Source organism: Tetrao urogallus, assembly GCF_951394365.1.
Source record: "Tetrao urogallus genome assembly, chromosome: 7".
Taxonomy (NCBI): Eukaryota; Metazoa; Chordata; class Aves; order Galliformes; family Phasianidae; genus Tetrao; species Tetrao urogallus.
The window spans coordinates 27975140-27991937 of NC_136820.1; the positions used below are offsets into that span (position 1 = coordinate 27975140).

A 16798-nucleotide genomic window follows, 5' to 3' on the forward strand; every position below is an offset into this window, starting at 1 on the left:
GAAGCATCATTGCTTGGGTTGTTTATGCTAGGCTCAACAAAGCATTGAGGGATGTGTTCATTTGGTTGTGCCTTTCCAACTCTGCTTCTCCAAGGAGGCTCTGAGGAGGGCCAGTGAATGCCAGCCAGCCCTCAGGCCACACAGAAGTGAAGGTTTGTGTGAGCACAGGGCCTGCAATTCCATGAAGATGCAGGCAGCAGCAGGGCACTGGCTCAGTAGATTATTCCTTCGGGTTCCAGCAGCAAGTACTTCTTCATGGACAGTGGGATGGAGAGCAAGGGGACGCCTCGGTGGCATCGTTCTGACAGTGTCATCCGAATAGCACATCTGCATAAGTGCATGAGGGACCGTGGTGAATTGCTGCACACACTGAATAAGGAGTCGTAGAAATCCTGGTGCCGCTGTAAAACGCAAAACAAGATGAGTGGTTCAGGGCACTGAGCTTCTCTCCACCTCCCAACACACACATCTCACCAGGAGGGAAAAGCCCATAGAGCTGCCCTGCTATGTTACTCACTTTCAAAAGCATACTCATTTTCCTGTGGCCAGATAAGGATAATAAATATCAAGCTTGGATTTTACTCCTTTGCAACCCAGTAAGAGATTACCTCAAAGACATCATCAGGTATGGCCGCTTTCCACTTTGATGTTGATTTGATGTGTTCATAGGTGTTGACGACCACCTCCACAGCCCTGGGGTAGGAATGACAGGCTTGTAGCACCTGTAGGCAGGATATACAGGGATCATAAGTACCACCAAGAACCTGGGGCCGGCCTGTCTGCTTGGCGAGAAGAGCATAAGGACACACTAAAATGTACACATTTAAAACATAGGATAGGATGCAGTTGGTGCTGGAAAAAACAATCCCATCTTCACTGCTTTGTTCCCACTCACATTCATGGAGTAATGCTTTGCATTCACACCATACTATGTACAATTTTGACATACACCACAGGCAGACTTTCATAAACAAAGCTGTAGAGCATCCCCCTGGGTTAAACACCATGCTGCATATTGTACAGATAGCAAATTATAGATTGGATCTGTGCCCCACTCCATGCAATAGAGGAAAGATGGAGGCAGGAAATGGAGACCCCAAGTCTGGCTCTCAAACAGACTGTAGAAAAATTTTGCTACAGAACCAGAGCAGCTCAGTCTAGGCTCAGGAAGGTACAGCCAAAGTATTGGCAGTTTTTCAAAGATTTCTGATTGCTTGGCTTGTTGAAATGTTGTATTTACAATGGAGGAGAAGCACAGTTATGCTCAGGGCAGAGATGAGAGAATGAGTCCTGACCACAGCAAGCTTACTTTGTTGCTTCATGTAAGAAACTACAGTGCTTTGGGTATTGAAGACCTTTAGAAATTCTTTGGGAGGGATCCTGCAATTATTGTTTCTTTTCCCATCAGCTATGAGCTCAGATTTGGAATTCCCCTTAATTTCTCTCATTCCCAGGAATAAGCCAAAACATCACTGAGATCCATCTCAGTTTGAATGGATTTGTATTTTTAAAGGTCAGAATGGACAAAATGAACCGTCTTATCTTTTTTCCAGTCTTTGATAGAGGCAACAAAATATACATTTCCTACAACCCAGTTAAGTATATTTGGAGCAAGGTTTGATGAAAGCATGTAGATTTTCTGAAATGGTAACGTCAATCAGTTCTGAAAAATTGAGCCAACATTTAGACTTTGTATTTTCAGACTGATTGGGAATGAAAATTGGATCTGCATCAAGTTTCTGTCATTAACAATGATACCAGTCTTACAACAGGTCATCTCACAAGATTTTGGGCATTCTGGGACTATAGTTCATAGGACTCCTGCAAATCCCAATATTATCAGATTCTGAGGTTTGGCTCTCTCATCTCTCTCCTGTTCAAGTCATCCTCTCTCTCCATCTCTTTGCTCTGTACAAAACCATCTTTAACCTTGTGGAACTGCAGGGGATATATCCTGGCTGCTCCATGATTCAGTAGCAGCTGGTAGCAGACATCAGGCTGGGCAGCTGGCCTCACAGATGTCACTTTTATGATATACTGTAGGGGTGCACAGCCATTGACATCCATGATGTTGGCTTCTGCTCCTGCTTCCAGCAGCATGTGAAGCAGTACATGATCACAGTTCCAGGCAGCTTTGTGGAGTGGAGATTTGAAGTCCTCATCACGAGTGTTCACTTCAGCTTTGTAGTCTAAGAGCATGCGGCAGATGAGGTGGTGGTCGGGGCTGTATGTCTGGTCCTTGTAGTGAAGGGCCCAGTAGACTGCACAAGCCAGGGGGGTCTCCATGTGGGCATTGAGAGCATCGACCTGCGCCCCTTGTTCCACATAGAAAGCCACGAGCTCGGGGATACCCAAACGCGCAACAGTGTGCAAAGGGGTCTCCTCATCTTGGTTGTTGGTTTTTATGTTCACGTTGGCTCCTGATAAGGAAAGATTATGGGAAACAGTCAAGGCCACAAAATCCTGGTTCAGACACCTCTGTGCTAGAGCTGTGCTACCCAAGGAGATGGTGCGGACGGACATTTATCTTGAAAGATGCTTGTAGTAATGCAAATAGTAAGAGATGTGGATTCTGCATTTCTTAGGCCTCTGGGAAACCCTCAAAAACTTCAGATTCTTGGATCCCTTTCCCAGTGTCATAGATTGACCCTGAGCTGATAGAACACCTTACCTAAACATAGTTTTGGAGCAGCATTCAGGTTCAAATCTATTTCTAAAGTGCTTTCTGCTATAAAGAACCAGGGGGAAAATGAGATCACTACTCCTATTCCATAAATGATACTTGAAAAAGGAAGGAAGGGAAGAAGGGAGGAAGGCAGGGAGGGATTCCCTATCTGAGGGTCTAGTCCTGTTTCTGAGCTGCTAACAGGGCTCAGGTTGGATATTAGAAAAGATTTTGGTGAAAGAGTGATGGTACATTGGCACAGGTTGCCCAGGGAGGTTGTGAAGACACCGTCCCTTGAGGTGATCAAGGAGCGTGTGAATGTGGCACTGAGGGCCACGGTCAGTGGGCATGGTGGGGTGGGTTGGGGTTGGACTAGATGATCTCAGTGGTCTTTTCCAGCCTTAATGATTCTTCGACTCCGCAGTGCAACAAGTCTGCTTGCACCTAATTTATACCCCTGTTGCTGAAGCAACATCGCCATCTGCTGCTCAACACGAGAGCTGCCGCAGGACAGACGGACGGACAGGCCTGGGCCCCGAGCTGCAGTTGACGAGGTTTCCGCCGAAGCAGCGCAGGCCTCTGGGCTCCCGCCCGCTCGGCAGGACGTTCCCTCGTCTCTTCCAGCTATCAGCAATTTGCTCTAAAGAAATGCAAATTACTGAGGGAAAGAATACTGAACACTGCTTATTAGAACAGAGGAAAGGTTGGCAAGACCCCATTCCCTGGAGCAAAGAAAAACTGCAGTATGAAACATATATTTGTAGTGTACACATTGTGTGTATACATACTGTTACGTTTCAGGGTACAGCAGACCCAGCAGGCTGGGGAGGGCAGGGGGTTGTTCCAGTGGTGGAAGGTGTGGAAGTCAATGCTGGCAGCTGGGTGGCCGAGAGCTGCTCCTCGAACCCTGAGCTTTGGCAAGCAGTTGATGAAGCGCTCATGCAAGAGCAAGAGCAAGCTGTGTGGCTGCTCCTCTCCAGCCAAGTAGCCCTTACATGGCCAAACTACACTAAGACTGAGGAGTAATGACTGAGAGGGAGACAGAGGAGTCAGAAATTACCGCTGGGCTGCGTGCTAATCCCTTTAAACCCAGCTGGGTGTTACTCACGTTACATGTCCGTGAGTGTATCAGCAACATAAGCTCGGAGGTGGTAAACAAATCTGGGAAGAGCTCTGCCTGGCTGGCCGGTTGCCCAAGCCAGAAAGGGCTGAACTGCCTTTGCCTGAACTGACCTGGTGTGATACCACCGCGTGCAGATGGTGGGATAGGAGGTACCTCTGGAAACCTCAGCTCAGGGCATCAGCAAACACCTGCTGACAGCTTTTGGGTGGTGCTGCATGCACACACCTGCCACGATTTGCTCCAGACTGTGCCCATTTTTGTTTGCCTGCTTTTAGCTCACATAGAAATTCAAGTTTACAGAGCGCTTAGGAAAAGAGGGTGGCTTGCAAAGCACTGTTATTTGCTTGCTGATAGGTGGGTGGAGAAAGCCTGCAGAACACATCCTTTCATTTGCTGCATTTTGTAACAGTACATTCGACTTTTAAGCTTTTCTATGGTAGCAAAAGCAGCTCCTGCTGTCAGGCCTTTTTGCTTTGGGCAGGATATAACTGGCAGCATTTATTTTCCTTTCTAACAAACGAAATAATATATATCTTCTCAGCAGAAGTAATGCAATGTGGTTATTCATTTGTAGTTTCAGATCCCCTTACCCACAAATCATACTTGGTCTCTGCATCTCAAGAGAAGCTTTCATTAACAACATATGTAGCAAAAAGCTAAAGGTATCTGTGTTTGTTGTGGCGCAGTGTGACAAATAAGGGAATCTGTCTATTTGTAACTCAGGACTCGGAGCTGCCTGACTTTGCTATACCCTTTATATCTGTCTTTAAAAGTCCAGAGTCAGCTTCCTTGTGTTAAGGACACAGTAGAAGGGACATCAATATATTTATCTGTGAATTGCATCTATTCATAGCTTCATTTGCTACAGCCAATCAGAGATATAACATATCTAGCTTCAGGAAAACAAAATCTTATATAATAGCCTTTTTCCTATATTTCCTACAGAGATGTGAGAATTTGGCTGCTGGCAAACTAAGAGACAGTATGAAAAACTACACTTCTTTTGTCAGGGCTAGGTCTTAAAACACAAGTGGGTGGAAGAATTTATGGAGAACAAGGAAATTTGTGCAAGAAAGAAGAAGCTAGGGGTGCACTTTAATGTGAGAGCCTTTCAGTAGTAAATCTAGATGAGAAAGACAGAAAAAAAAAGTAGAGAAAAAGAATTCCCTGATTCAGAGGAGCTCTGCTGCTGGGGACTGATCAGGCAGTGGGCTGGAATGGGAACCAATCCTGGAGCAAGGGCTGGTGGCCATGGACAGGGAGAGAGAGAAGAAACTTCAGCTGGTCAAAGAGATGGGGAAAAGGAGTCGGAGATGAACAGGCAAGTCAGCGGTGGGTGGGAAGGATAAATATACAAGGACTTGGAAACATGCCTCCTAGGAAAGACCACAGAAACCATCCAGAACTTTCCCTTACCTCTCCAAATCAGCTGCTGGGCACAAGGAATGGAGGTTAGTGTTGTACAGAAGTGCAAGGGCGCCTGCCCACTCATTGAAAAGCAGTTCAGCTTGGCCCCATGGTTGCAGAGGATCTTGAGACACTCAACATTTGCTGTTTCACATGCTATGTGGATTGCGGCTTTCCCATTGGGCCGGCAGTTGATCGTCGCTTTGTGATTGAGCAGGACTGAAAGACTCTCCAGATGCCCATACATGACAGCCAGATGAAGTCCAGTTGCCCAGGATATTTTTAATTTGTAACTAGGCAGCCAGTATCCTGTACAAAACAGAGAAGTGTTACCATCCTTGGCTAAGATTTTCCTTTGCATTATCCATCTACTGAGAACAATTGAGGAGGAAGGGAAGATCGGAGCTTTGGTTTAATTTGCTGTAATTTTACCAGCTAGAGCTTAGTGCACACAAAGTTCTCTCAAGCATAACTTCACTTTCATTAGGTACTTCCACTGTGTGTGCTGAATAGTCTGCCTTTTGGAGTGATAACTCCCATGTAGATGTAATGAAGGCAGCTTTTGTTTTTCTAGTGACCTCTGTAGACTGAATAATAATCTTTAAAAAAAGCTCAGAGCATTTGAAATACCATCACCCCAAAAATATGTTGGAAACGGACTCTTCAATCTGCCAACAGCTGAACAAAGGTGGTATTGGAATAAGAATGTTGAATCTGCTTAGGGCTGTGACTCAATGAATAGCTCATGCTGCTGTTTCTGCATGGGACACTGCAAGAGCACATGTTCAAGGAGCTGGATTTGTACTCCCAGTGATGCACTGCATGAAGATGATCTCCAACAATGTGGCAATGTGGCAAAGTGTCCCTGCCCTTCTGCCAGCTATTACCCATGGGGGGCATGGAGTGAGGAGTTCTGATGCTGGTGTGATTTAGGTGAAAGAGCCAAATGGAAGCAGATGCAGTTCAGCATGAAATTTGGCTCCAAAATGTTCAGATTTTTGTCAGAAAACTTCAAAGTATTCTTACAAACCTGCGTAAATACACTTAGAAACATGTGTAAGATCAAAGAACACTTTAATATTTGTTCCCAAGATACTTCTACATGTTCCATGACTGCATAGAGACTGTCTTTGAAATGATTACTATGATCGGTTGCTTTAAAAAAGAAAACTATGATAGTACTGCAGAAGGTCAGGAGAAGACTAAAACTTCATTTTATCCTTTTCTATATTTATTTTTGAAGTATAGCAGCTGCTTTTTAGCTAGTATGTGCCTATAAAATGTTGTTGGTTTAATTTATCTCCTCGGGCAAGTTTCTGGTAAACGTTATTATTTAAAGTACTTTAAATAATAATTTAAAGTAAAGAGAGTACTACAGATGTGTAATGAGGCCAAATTAATTCAGACCTTAATTTTTGAGTCTTGAGCTCTATATTTTCCACCTTCATTTCAGACAGATACATCTACAGTTTCATGTGCACTATATTAGATGGGAAGAGAGATGGAGAGAGGAAAGAGGTAGACTGCTGTTGGCAGAGAGAAAAACTTTTTCATCATATGCCCCCAAGCTTGGTGCAAAGTAGGTGTGCTATATCCCGGAGTCTACACACACAGCATAGCAAGTCTCTTAAGTCATTTCCCCACCTAGATTCACATTTTGCTTTTCTCCTTGTAACCAACCTGATCCTACACTGAGTTCAGCCTGGGGGGGCCAAAAATGTATATATATGTGAGCCATAAATGATATGTAATGGTAGGAAAGTGATCCTTAAAAGCTAAGTTATCCCATCACACAGCCATAGTTTTCCTATCTGAGATCCCCCTTTATCTCCTTTGTGCTGTTGTGAGTGAGTGGTGCACACTCCACACCAGACATCCTGAAGGAGCATCTCCTACGTCCTCTGCCCAGAGCCACAGACATCCCTGATCCCAAAGGGATGAGACCTGGCACTGGGCAGGCAGCTGGAACAGCCCATATGGGGGCGTCTTTCAACTCACCTATTTGTTGGGGTGAAAAGAAGCCATAGTCTCCAAAAGGGGGGCCTTTTGTAAGAGAGGCAGCAAAGCCCCTCTGCCACTGGTGGCTTCTTTCCCCTTCGTATCTTGGGGCTGTGGCAAAGCTCAAACTGTTTGAATGCTTAACAGCATTTGCTCCTTAGGGAAATCCTCCTCCCAGAAAACAAAATTTGCATGATAGCTGATGGAGCGCCTTCTGCAGATACACTGCTGTGATTTAGGCCATGGGGTACATTTATCCCTCTACCATTTGAAAAAAGGAGAGACTTGTCCAAAAGAGAGGTTAGTACTTCTTGCTGAAATATCCACAATTAAAAATCCAAGCATTACTTCTGTAGTTTCAAACCACAACCAAAATGCATTTTAGCCAGCTGAGGACAGAAGAAAATGTATTTTAAGGTACATTCATCATTGTGTGGGTTAGTTCAGATGCTGTCCCCAAGGGAACTCCTGGCTGAATCATTCTCACCCTTATGTGATCAAAAGAGCAGAGACTGATCATTAAATATCAGGTAAACACAGGAAAAGTGAAGAGGAGGGATGTTGTCCCTCTGTTATGTCACAGAAAAAAAAAAAGGATATTTGCCGTGCTGCCAAGACTGGTATTTATCTCCACGCACACTTAGCTTCTGGCAAAAGCTGGTCATTACTGTCTTCCAGATACCTATGAGGAGTCTTTTCATCAAGTAGGTAACAAAGTACGTTGATTTTAGCAGAAAGCAGATTTGTTTCATTGTTTTAAATTATAAGTTTCTGGAAATTCTGTATCTGACAGCTGGTTTGGATTTGGTAAATTCCAAACCAGGTGGGAAGTCTTGCCTGGTTATGTTGTTTCTCCAGATGACTCCTCTGGTTTGATGAACTAGCACATCTTTGCTTTCTGCGAGCTTGAAAAATACAGCTTCTCCCCAGCAGCAACATTCAAGCCCACAGGATTTCTTTAGATCCCCTAAGCTAAGCAGAATTCCTTGCACTACTGAAAATTGAAAAAGGAAGAGATTAAATATTTTGTGTTTCTAAATGTTCTGTTAATGTGATGGAGAACATGCAAGAAATTTGTATACTTCACTTCATGGGCCTGTGCTGGGCTTTGCACTCAAATCCTCTGTGAGGAAATAGCAAAGGTCTCCTCTTTGCAGGGCTCTCTAGGGCTGCAGTAGTGCCTGGGAGGTGCAGAGCCTGGTGCTGCTCTCTGGCCTGCCCTCCGCCAAGGCCGGCAGCACAGCTAAGCTCTCCTCCGGCAGTGGTGTGGCCACATGAGCCTCCTGATACCGCTCCCTGTGAGCCACATCATGCTGCAGCTTTAGAAGGGACACAAGGCCACAGTTTCTGGAAAACTCCCCAAGCCCACCTACTTCCTGTCCTGTCAATGCTGTCACATTTACCTTGTTTGTAGGATGCCAGAATCAGATTCTCATCTTCCACTTCAAACACCGTGTCCACATCTATTTTCTTTTGGTTCAAGAGCTCTTCCAGTGTTTCATAGTCATTGGACTTCAGGGCTTCCAGAAAGTTCTTTTTCACTAATTTTGCAGCTTCAGCTCGAGTCATTTTCCCCTGAGTATTCTCTCCTTTTTCATACGCCTCCTCCACCTCCATTTCCAAACGTATCTGTTTGTGCTGTGAAGAGGGGTACACTGAGGTCCCTATAGTGCGGTTACATGCTGAAGTTCCTGAAGACCAGAAGGTAATTTTATCACTTGGTCATGCTGATCTGCTTGTTCTATTTATATGAAGAGCATTTCAGGCATCAAAATACCACTCTGAGATATCACCACACTCTTTTTATGAAAGTGAGGACAGACTTACTAGCAATAACATCAGAAAAAACAATTTCTCTACAGGTTTTATACACATTAAGCTTCATTAGCCACATGGTTAACCTCTGCTCCTGCCATGTTATGTTAAACGACATTAGTCCTGGGTGCTGTTTCTCAGCAGGAGAAATACACATTTCCTTTCATAGTTACTATTGGTGACTTACTGATGGCAGTAGGATGTGATGCTCTCACTGCTTTCTAACTAATGCATTTCAGAAAGAAAAAATCACTTCCCAAGGCACTCTTCCTGTGGGAGCATCTTGCTTTTCTCAGGACAGCACTGGTCCTGTTGGTCCTGCTTCCATTTCTCTGGCCATGAGACCGGGCCTCTACTAGAGCCCCCAGTATGCAGAGCTCACAGCTGCCCTAGTATGTAAAGCCTTGAGCATGGCTGTGTTGATCCAGCCCGGTCCCCACTATAACGTCCTGAGCAGCAGGAGTGCCTCAGTTTGCTCAGAGACCATAGCAGTGGCAGGTGGAAGTGCCCCCAGAAGGAGAAATACTGCAGAGGTGTATGATTGCAGGATGGGATGGGGTCAAACACCCCATCAAACACCACAGAGCCTTTCTGCAAATGAACTTGTGCAAGCTGAAGAGGCCACACAGCTCTATAGACAGTTTAGTCCTCCCACCCTATATACATTTAAATACTCTGTATCCCCCAGCCACTCCGCCCTCTGTCTCACAATCCCAGCAACCACTGAACACCTCCCCCCTTTATTTTCTAATTGTGCCAGCCCTGTCCCTGTGTCACCACCGGTCTGTGTGGATGCAAACCCATGACTCAGCCAACATGAGCTGTTACGATGCCTCATGTAGAAGTGGCTCACATATGCATCTGCTTGGGCCATGTGGTGGGATCATAGCTAGCAGAATGATCTTCTTACTTGATTTAAACAACCCAGCTGGGCAGACTGCACACAATCATGAAAAAGAAATCTTTGTGTCTACTTTTCCTGTGAGTTTGGCTTCCAAGCAGACTGATGGAGACATGAAATCTGGATAATGCTCTAAGTCAGGGCAGCCTCTGTATAGGTGTTCCAGGGGCTGGGGTCTTCAGGCAGCCCCATGAGCACCTGCAGCATCCCTGACCATGGGATGCTCACTAGCTCTCTCCTACAGCCAGTGCTCACCAGAGATATTACAGGACAGCAGTTCATGAGGAACTGAGAAATCTGTGAGTCTATATATAAAAAATACTTTGTATTTACTATTCTGTAAGTATTACACTCAGGCTTGTAATAAAGAAAATGGAAGGAAAATGTCTTGCCTCAGTGCTATAGGCTGCATGCCACTTGTCTGTGTCTTTCTGGGCTTACTTAAGTAAGGGTCAGCATCACGCTTGCCATATGATTACACTCCCTCCTGTCCCCCTCTTACTTTGCTCTTCTCAGCAGATAACTCCACCCCATGTTTTAAGAAAAGTGTTAATGCTTGTCTGGCATGATCAGAGGGACAAATGTGAATCCAGATCCTATGGACTTCTTGTTACTCACACTATTTTATTTTTTAAACCACTATGTTCCTGAGAAGTCTTGGATGCACAAAGCACTGATACATAGTTGACCTCAGTTACACTTTTCGGTTTGAAATGGACTAGTTTTTAATCTGCCTACCATGAGCAGCATTAGATGTCATGAGAACATTCATTCCAGCCACATGCAGAAAAGATCATGCAGTGCATCTCCATGCAGCTCTGACACCTGAAGGCTGAGATGCACAAGCTGCACATCTGCTGGCCCACTGTGCTTGCTCTTGGTTGACAACCAAGGTGAAGTAATTTGTGAGAGCTAGGCCCGCAATGAAAGAGAAAGCTGATTACAATCAGCTCTCATTTGTCATGGCCCACGAGGATGCACAGGGAGCGCACCTCAGATGCACTACTATTTGCTCACCTTTAGTATCTGGTATGGCCATGCTCTGATTCTCATAAAAATCTCAAGACAAATGAGTTTAAAATAGAGAAAGGAAACAATGATATATATCTATTGCCATTATATCTATGGCTCTCCTATAAGCATTTTAATCTAACCTTGAATATCTATTTGTATAAGTACACTAGTGATTTCAGTACAATTACATATGAGAATAAGTAACTGGTTTGGTAATTTAGACTGACAAATAATAACAAAAGACCAGATGACCTTTCTAATGGAAGAAAAAAATAATATTATTTCATCAAAGTGTATTAAAGATACATTTAAGACTATGTAAACATGGCAAGCCATTGGTGGGGCTAAGAGACCAATTTTTATGATGTATCTCTATTTCCGCTGCACACGATTTCCTGCAGATTTCTTGCCAGCATGCCACAAGGTGGCAGTTTGATTTTGAAATTTAAAACTGATGCTGTTCAAGCTCCTGGGCTGCCAAATATTCTGAACGTCTCACAGCGAAACAATGGCTCATCACTTGTTTAATATAAATAACGGTACCAGCATTAATTTTATTTATAGGTTAGAGCTGAGGCTGCTGTGACGGCACTGTGCAGACGCACACACTATATCCACTAAGAAACACGGTTGATGTATTTAGAATCAGTGATATAAACGACACAGCTAACGCAGATGTGCATTTTCAGAGGGAAGACAGCTCCCACCCCCCATCTCCCAGGCCTTCCTTCAGCAACATGGAGTCACCCAGCACCCCTCCTCACAGGACAAACCACAGGCTTACAGATGCCTGTATCTCATTGGGCTGGCTGGGTCTGCACCTCTGTGACTACAGCAGGGCAGAAGAACTCATTGTTGAAGGGGTGCCACAAGGAGAAGGGAAGGCCATGCTTTTGGGGTATACTTCAGGCAATGTGAATGCCATCACTGAGTGCAGATGGGCTGCTGAGGCCCCCCTTTGTCCAATAGGGTGGGTTATTGCAGGCTTGCCCAAAGTCCATTGAAATCAAAGGAAATATTTACACTGGTCTCACTGGGCCACGTGTTCGATTAGGCTGGGCACCGAGCAGCACTGCTGAGCCAGGGAAACCTGCCCAAAGGGGAGGGCATGAGGAGCATCAGGATGATATGAGAAGAGCTTAAATGAAAGCCAGCGATGCAGTAATAAAAAACAAAGATAGATTTAAGGAGAAAGCATACTGGCAGGCTGTGTGAAGTGTGTCTCCTGAGGAGGCTGGGGGAGCCAGGCCCCTTGCTGCAGAGGTTGCAGAGCAGCAATGGACTGCAGCCACAAAACTCACACCTCCCAGTGGTACTGGGAATGACCCTGATTGTGGAGATCTGTAGGTCAAGATCAACATCCCGAACCCAACGCTGAGGCAGGCAGACAGCCAGCAAAAGGAAAAAAGCTCTACAAGAATGGCTGTGATGCAAGTGGAGGAGTCATTCTCAGCTGCAATACAGCTGAAGCATGCAGATCCCATTGCCGGTCAGTGGCGGTGCTGGAGGGAACCATGGAACACAGCATGCAGCCTGCAGCTCTGAGCCTGGCAGCAGAGTGTGAGCTGGTGAGACTTCAGCTCTGCCCTTCCCCCAGCAGGTTGCTGGCTAAAGCGGGTTACTTAAGCAGGAATAATACAGCCTCCACGTGACACGGTCTGCACTGCTCAGAAGCCTGGCATGTTAAAGAAGGAAACGTACTGACTTTCAGGTCTGTGGCCCTGAAGCAAGAAACAGATCATTGAGTTAATCCTATGCTTTCATCTCTTCTGAACAGTACATGTTCTCAAAAATGCTGTTGCAGAAGTGATGGCAACCCTCACCCTGCTGTGATTTACAGCACCAGGAGCATCAGGCAGACTCTGCCACTCTGCCTCCCACACTGCCACAAGTCCCTTGTTTCTCCTTGGATGCCCAGTTCCCAAGTAGAATTAACCACAGTCCTTTTACTCACTTGTACCACAAATCTTTTTTCAATATTCATATTGATCTTTTTTCCTCGGTATATATACTTCTGCCTGCTTTAGACAGTGTTATACTGTATGGGAACTGTTGAGTCACGGCCTGAACCACTGATTGATCACCTGAGGCAAGGACTGGGTCAGCCAGGAGCATAGGTGAAGGCAATTCAGCTGTGTGACCAGGAGTGGAGCCTGGCTGCACCTCTCCTAGACCCCATTTAAGGGCTGACTGCCACTAGGGAAGGGCCTCTTTCTGGACATCCTTCCTTTTGGAGTTTTCTACTGTAAGCCTAGGACACAGGTGCGTGTTTCATTTTTTATTGTCTCTTTCCATCATGATAATCTTTCTAACCTGTAAAATGCTATCCTAACCATGTCACTCTTCTAACTGTACAGTTGTTACTTGTACATATATTTAATCAGATTTTCTTCTTCAAAAATGCTGGCTACAAAGGTTATGTAGAACTTCCTACTTTATTTCTTAGTAGAATAGGTGCAAACTGTATTCTCTAGGTGCTATTCTCTAGGTGCTTGGCTTGTGAGCTATCCTCTGAGAAAAATCCTCTCTGTAAACTCATCCCTGTGGATGGTTAACTTGAAGCCAACTATGTGTCATCATCTTGAATTCCTTCTCTTGTTTTGTGTCGAATTGTTTCAATCTTGTTCTCATTTGCTATGGATGGGGGAAAAAAACATAATCCCAGATCCTCAGAGGCACTTAGACATCAGAATTCTGAGATATTGGCAGTCAATCCTAGGAGCTGGGAACCTTCCAGTGTATGGGCCTTCTACTTCTGTCTTCAGTAAAGCAAGTATAATTTTGAAATATGTATCAAGGGCATGCTTTATCTTAAGGGATATATACTATGAAACCAAAGATGGATGCTAGGAGTCCTGAATTTTGTTCTCACAGAGCTTCAGAACTGAAAGCTTTGTAAGAAAGGCGTAGCTCATTTTTCCACGGATTTCTTTGTGGTTTTCACGAACGCTATTTCCATCTTCAACTCCAAGGATCTGTTTTCTTTGTTTTTTTGCAGATTATTCCAACCTCTGCTATCAGTGTGTTTATTAGGTTGTCAAAAAGCTATAGGCTATTAGAGTTGGCTTACCTATTGGTGTTACGGTCTTAGCTGTCAAGTTTGGGATGAGATAGTAAGGAATCATTTCTCAAAAATGACCCCTAGTATAGTTTACTTAATAGCTGTTGTCTTTCAAAAGCTGCACAAAACCCACTTCCTTTCCAAAACAATTAAGTTACATCTTCATCTTCATCCACATAAAAACTTGCAGGTTCTCTTAGGTTTTAGGAGATGAATACTGTAAACATGATACGTACATATAAAATCAGATCAACAGGATTTTCAATGAATGGGAAAAAGAACCAAAACCTTACCAAGTATATTTATTGGAAAATCCTTCTTTTCTATTTTTCAGTTGTTTATTGTAGCATCTGACAATATTTAAAGCAATGGGATTTTGTAAGCAAACATACGACATAAGTCTCTTGCACTTCTTCATTCTGATGAAAAGGGGCATGAACTACAGGCTTAAATGAAGTCTGTAGAAAGCAATACTTTAAACACAAATGTTGCTTCACAGCAGTGAGACAAAACCAATTCATCGCATGGAGGAAGAGCCCCGCGGGTGGCTGTGTCTCCCCTGCCCTCTTCCAGGCCAGACTGTGGCTTGGCCGGGCTCCCTGCTGCTGCACTCTGACAGTTGCTGGCTGTGGGTGAGACATTCTCACCAGGCTGTTCCAGCCACTTCTGCCTTGCCTGCCGAAATCACACTTGCGCAGAGCTCAGCTGGTGTGGGCGAGATATTTCCTATATACTAAGTATGTAGCAAATAAGGTGACTGAGGTCTAAGGACAGGCAAACAGCCAAAGTGTGGAAGCGTTTCCAGTTTTACAAGCGTAGCAATGCTCTGAAACACCAGTCCTTTGGGGTCCAAACACTGAGGCACGAAGGCATATTAACACATTCAGCAGAAGCAGTAGGCTCTGAACAGCCATCAAGCATCCAGCTGTTTGCTAGTCAGAATAAGACTGTTACTACTCTGAAGGACTAAATTTGAAGTGATGTCGAAATGAAGCATGTGGAATAATCTGACAAAAGAGTGGTATGTATGAAGAAGGAAGATGAGATCTGCACTGCTGTGTTAGTGACAAACAACAAGGCTATTTGAAGTTGGGATGCAGGTAGGGACAGTGCAGGCCTGCGGTGGTTCGTAATCACCATTCACTCATATGAATGTGCCAGAGGCTTTGATGAATGTTTTCAATCTCTCCTGTTGCCTGTGTTTCCCACTGTTTCATGATAAATTAGTCACTGATAAACAGTAGTTTGTTTGCTGCATTTCTAAGCAACAGAAGCTGTTAAGCGTGCTCTTTTCTAGTATTAAGATCTACCTTCCCTGAATGTGACAGACCAAATCATTAGTTAAGCAATAGGATAGAAATGTTAGCCTAAAAACATATGCATATTAAATGCTGTTTTTATTGAATAAACCTTGTTCACGCTGCAGGACTTCTGGCTCTTATTGACAGGTATGAGAACTGTTCACGAATGATGCAAGGCTGGCTTAGCCTCGGCTCTGTTGTGAGAGCTGCAAAGCAAAGGGAGCAAGAATTCTTACAACGCCACTGGCCATCACAGTGGAGGCTGTATGAACAAATTCTTCTATTGCACAAAAATATCCAAATATGTTGATCCATCTTGAGTCCATTAATATGAAAGCCAGCAAAACAAAAGTAAATATTTCTTCTTTAAGTTCCCTTGATTTGCACCAGTTATTAAAAGATTTCCCGAGGAAAGAAAATAACTGTTACCATTTGCCTCTGATTGTTTGAAGCACTAACATGGTAAAACCATCCACATCTTAGAACCATTTATATTTTGATTCTTCATGTGTTGCTGTCCATAACATTATATGGAATGCCTATTGCAAAATTAAATTCACTTTAATGAGGTCTGAATACATTTACTAGACCTGCATAGCAAAATGTGCTTGCAATATTAAAAGAATTTTATTTCCATTTAGAAATCTGTTGCCATAGTGACCAATCACAATTTCCTCAGTAGCCTTGTCTAGGAATAGGATGTAGGCTTTATTTTTGCTTTGCTTTTATTTTCTTTCTGCTGGCCAAGCCCTCATTTAACTATTTTTTTCATTCTTATGTTCTGTCTTTTTCTAACCAATTAAGTCAGTAGGAGATTGAATTGAGTTTAAAACAAAGGTTATGACTTTGGCCCTTCCTTTTCAATAGTTATGTGAGAACCAGAAAGACAAAATGCTGCAGTTTCTGTGATTTCTCTCATCAACAGAGCACAATAATCTAGAAAGGGTTCTGAAGTACCAAAAGCCTTGGGAGACTGGTGCCTTTTAGTATCAATATAATAGTCATGTCAGAGATTTGGTGAATTGCATCTAAAGCTATCTAAAATTGAAAAGCACTTGGAGGACAACCTTCTATTTCAAGAAAGCACTTTATAACCAGCCATTAACAATATCAACCCACTTATCACCCAGTCACAGCCTTAATCTTGTCAATAATGTACTTCCCTTCGAGAAACAGTAACTTGAAGTGTTGTTTATATTCCTGCTTGAGATGTATCTTCTCCCAAAGAATAATAGTATGAAGGAGCCTGTGAACCACTCTATCCTCTCCTCATGAGGCTGCTGTAAGATTTTTCCCACTGGGAGAGGCAGTGGGAATGTTTCTGAGGCAATGGTATGTAGGCAGAAGACGATGCAGAAATTCATTTTTTGACATCACCATCTCAAGATCAGACTTCTGTGACCTTGATAAAACATAAGGAGGCTTATGCAGCAGAACAATGCTCTTATCAGACAGGAAAGTTTTTTCCCTCCATTGCCCAAATATCTACCATGTAGTCATCTGACTCTTGTAT

The 16798-nt window shown here is 43.9% G+C and overlaps 1 protein-coding gene across 2 annotated transcripts; it reads right to left on the minus strand.

Annotated features, from left to right (window-relative positions):
* Positions 1-212: 212 nt before the first annotated feature.
* Positions 213-8873, minus strand: ASB4 (ankyrin repeat and SOCS box containing 4; the record flags this gene model as incomplete). 2 transcript variants are annotated; one of them, XM_079538230.1, is made up of 5 exons in its annotated part: positions 213-401; positions 609-722; positions 1930-2420; positions 5205-5504; positions 8597-8873. In XM_079538230.1, 5 exons carry the CDS (start codon positions 8808-8810, stop codon positions 213-215), a joined length of 1308 nt encoding a protein of 435 aa, XP_079394356.1. The 2 variants fall into 2 exon arrangements, with proteins under 2 accessions (XP_079394356.1, XP_079394355.1); XM_079538229.1 differs by having other exon boundaries at positions 1927-2420; positions 8597-8762.
* Positions 8874-16798: the final 7925 nt, after the last annotated feature.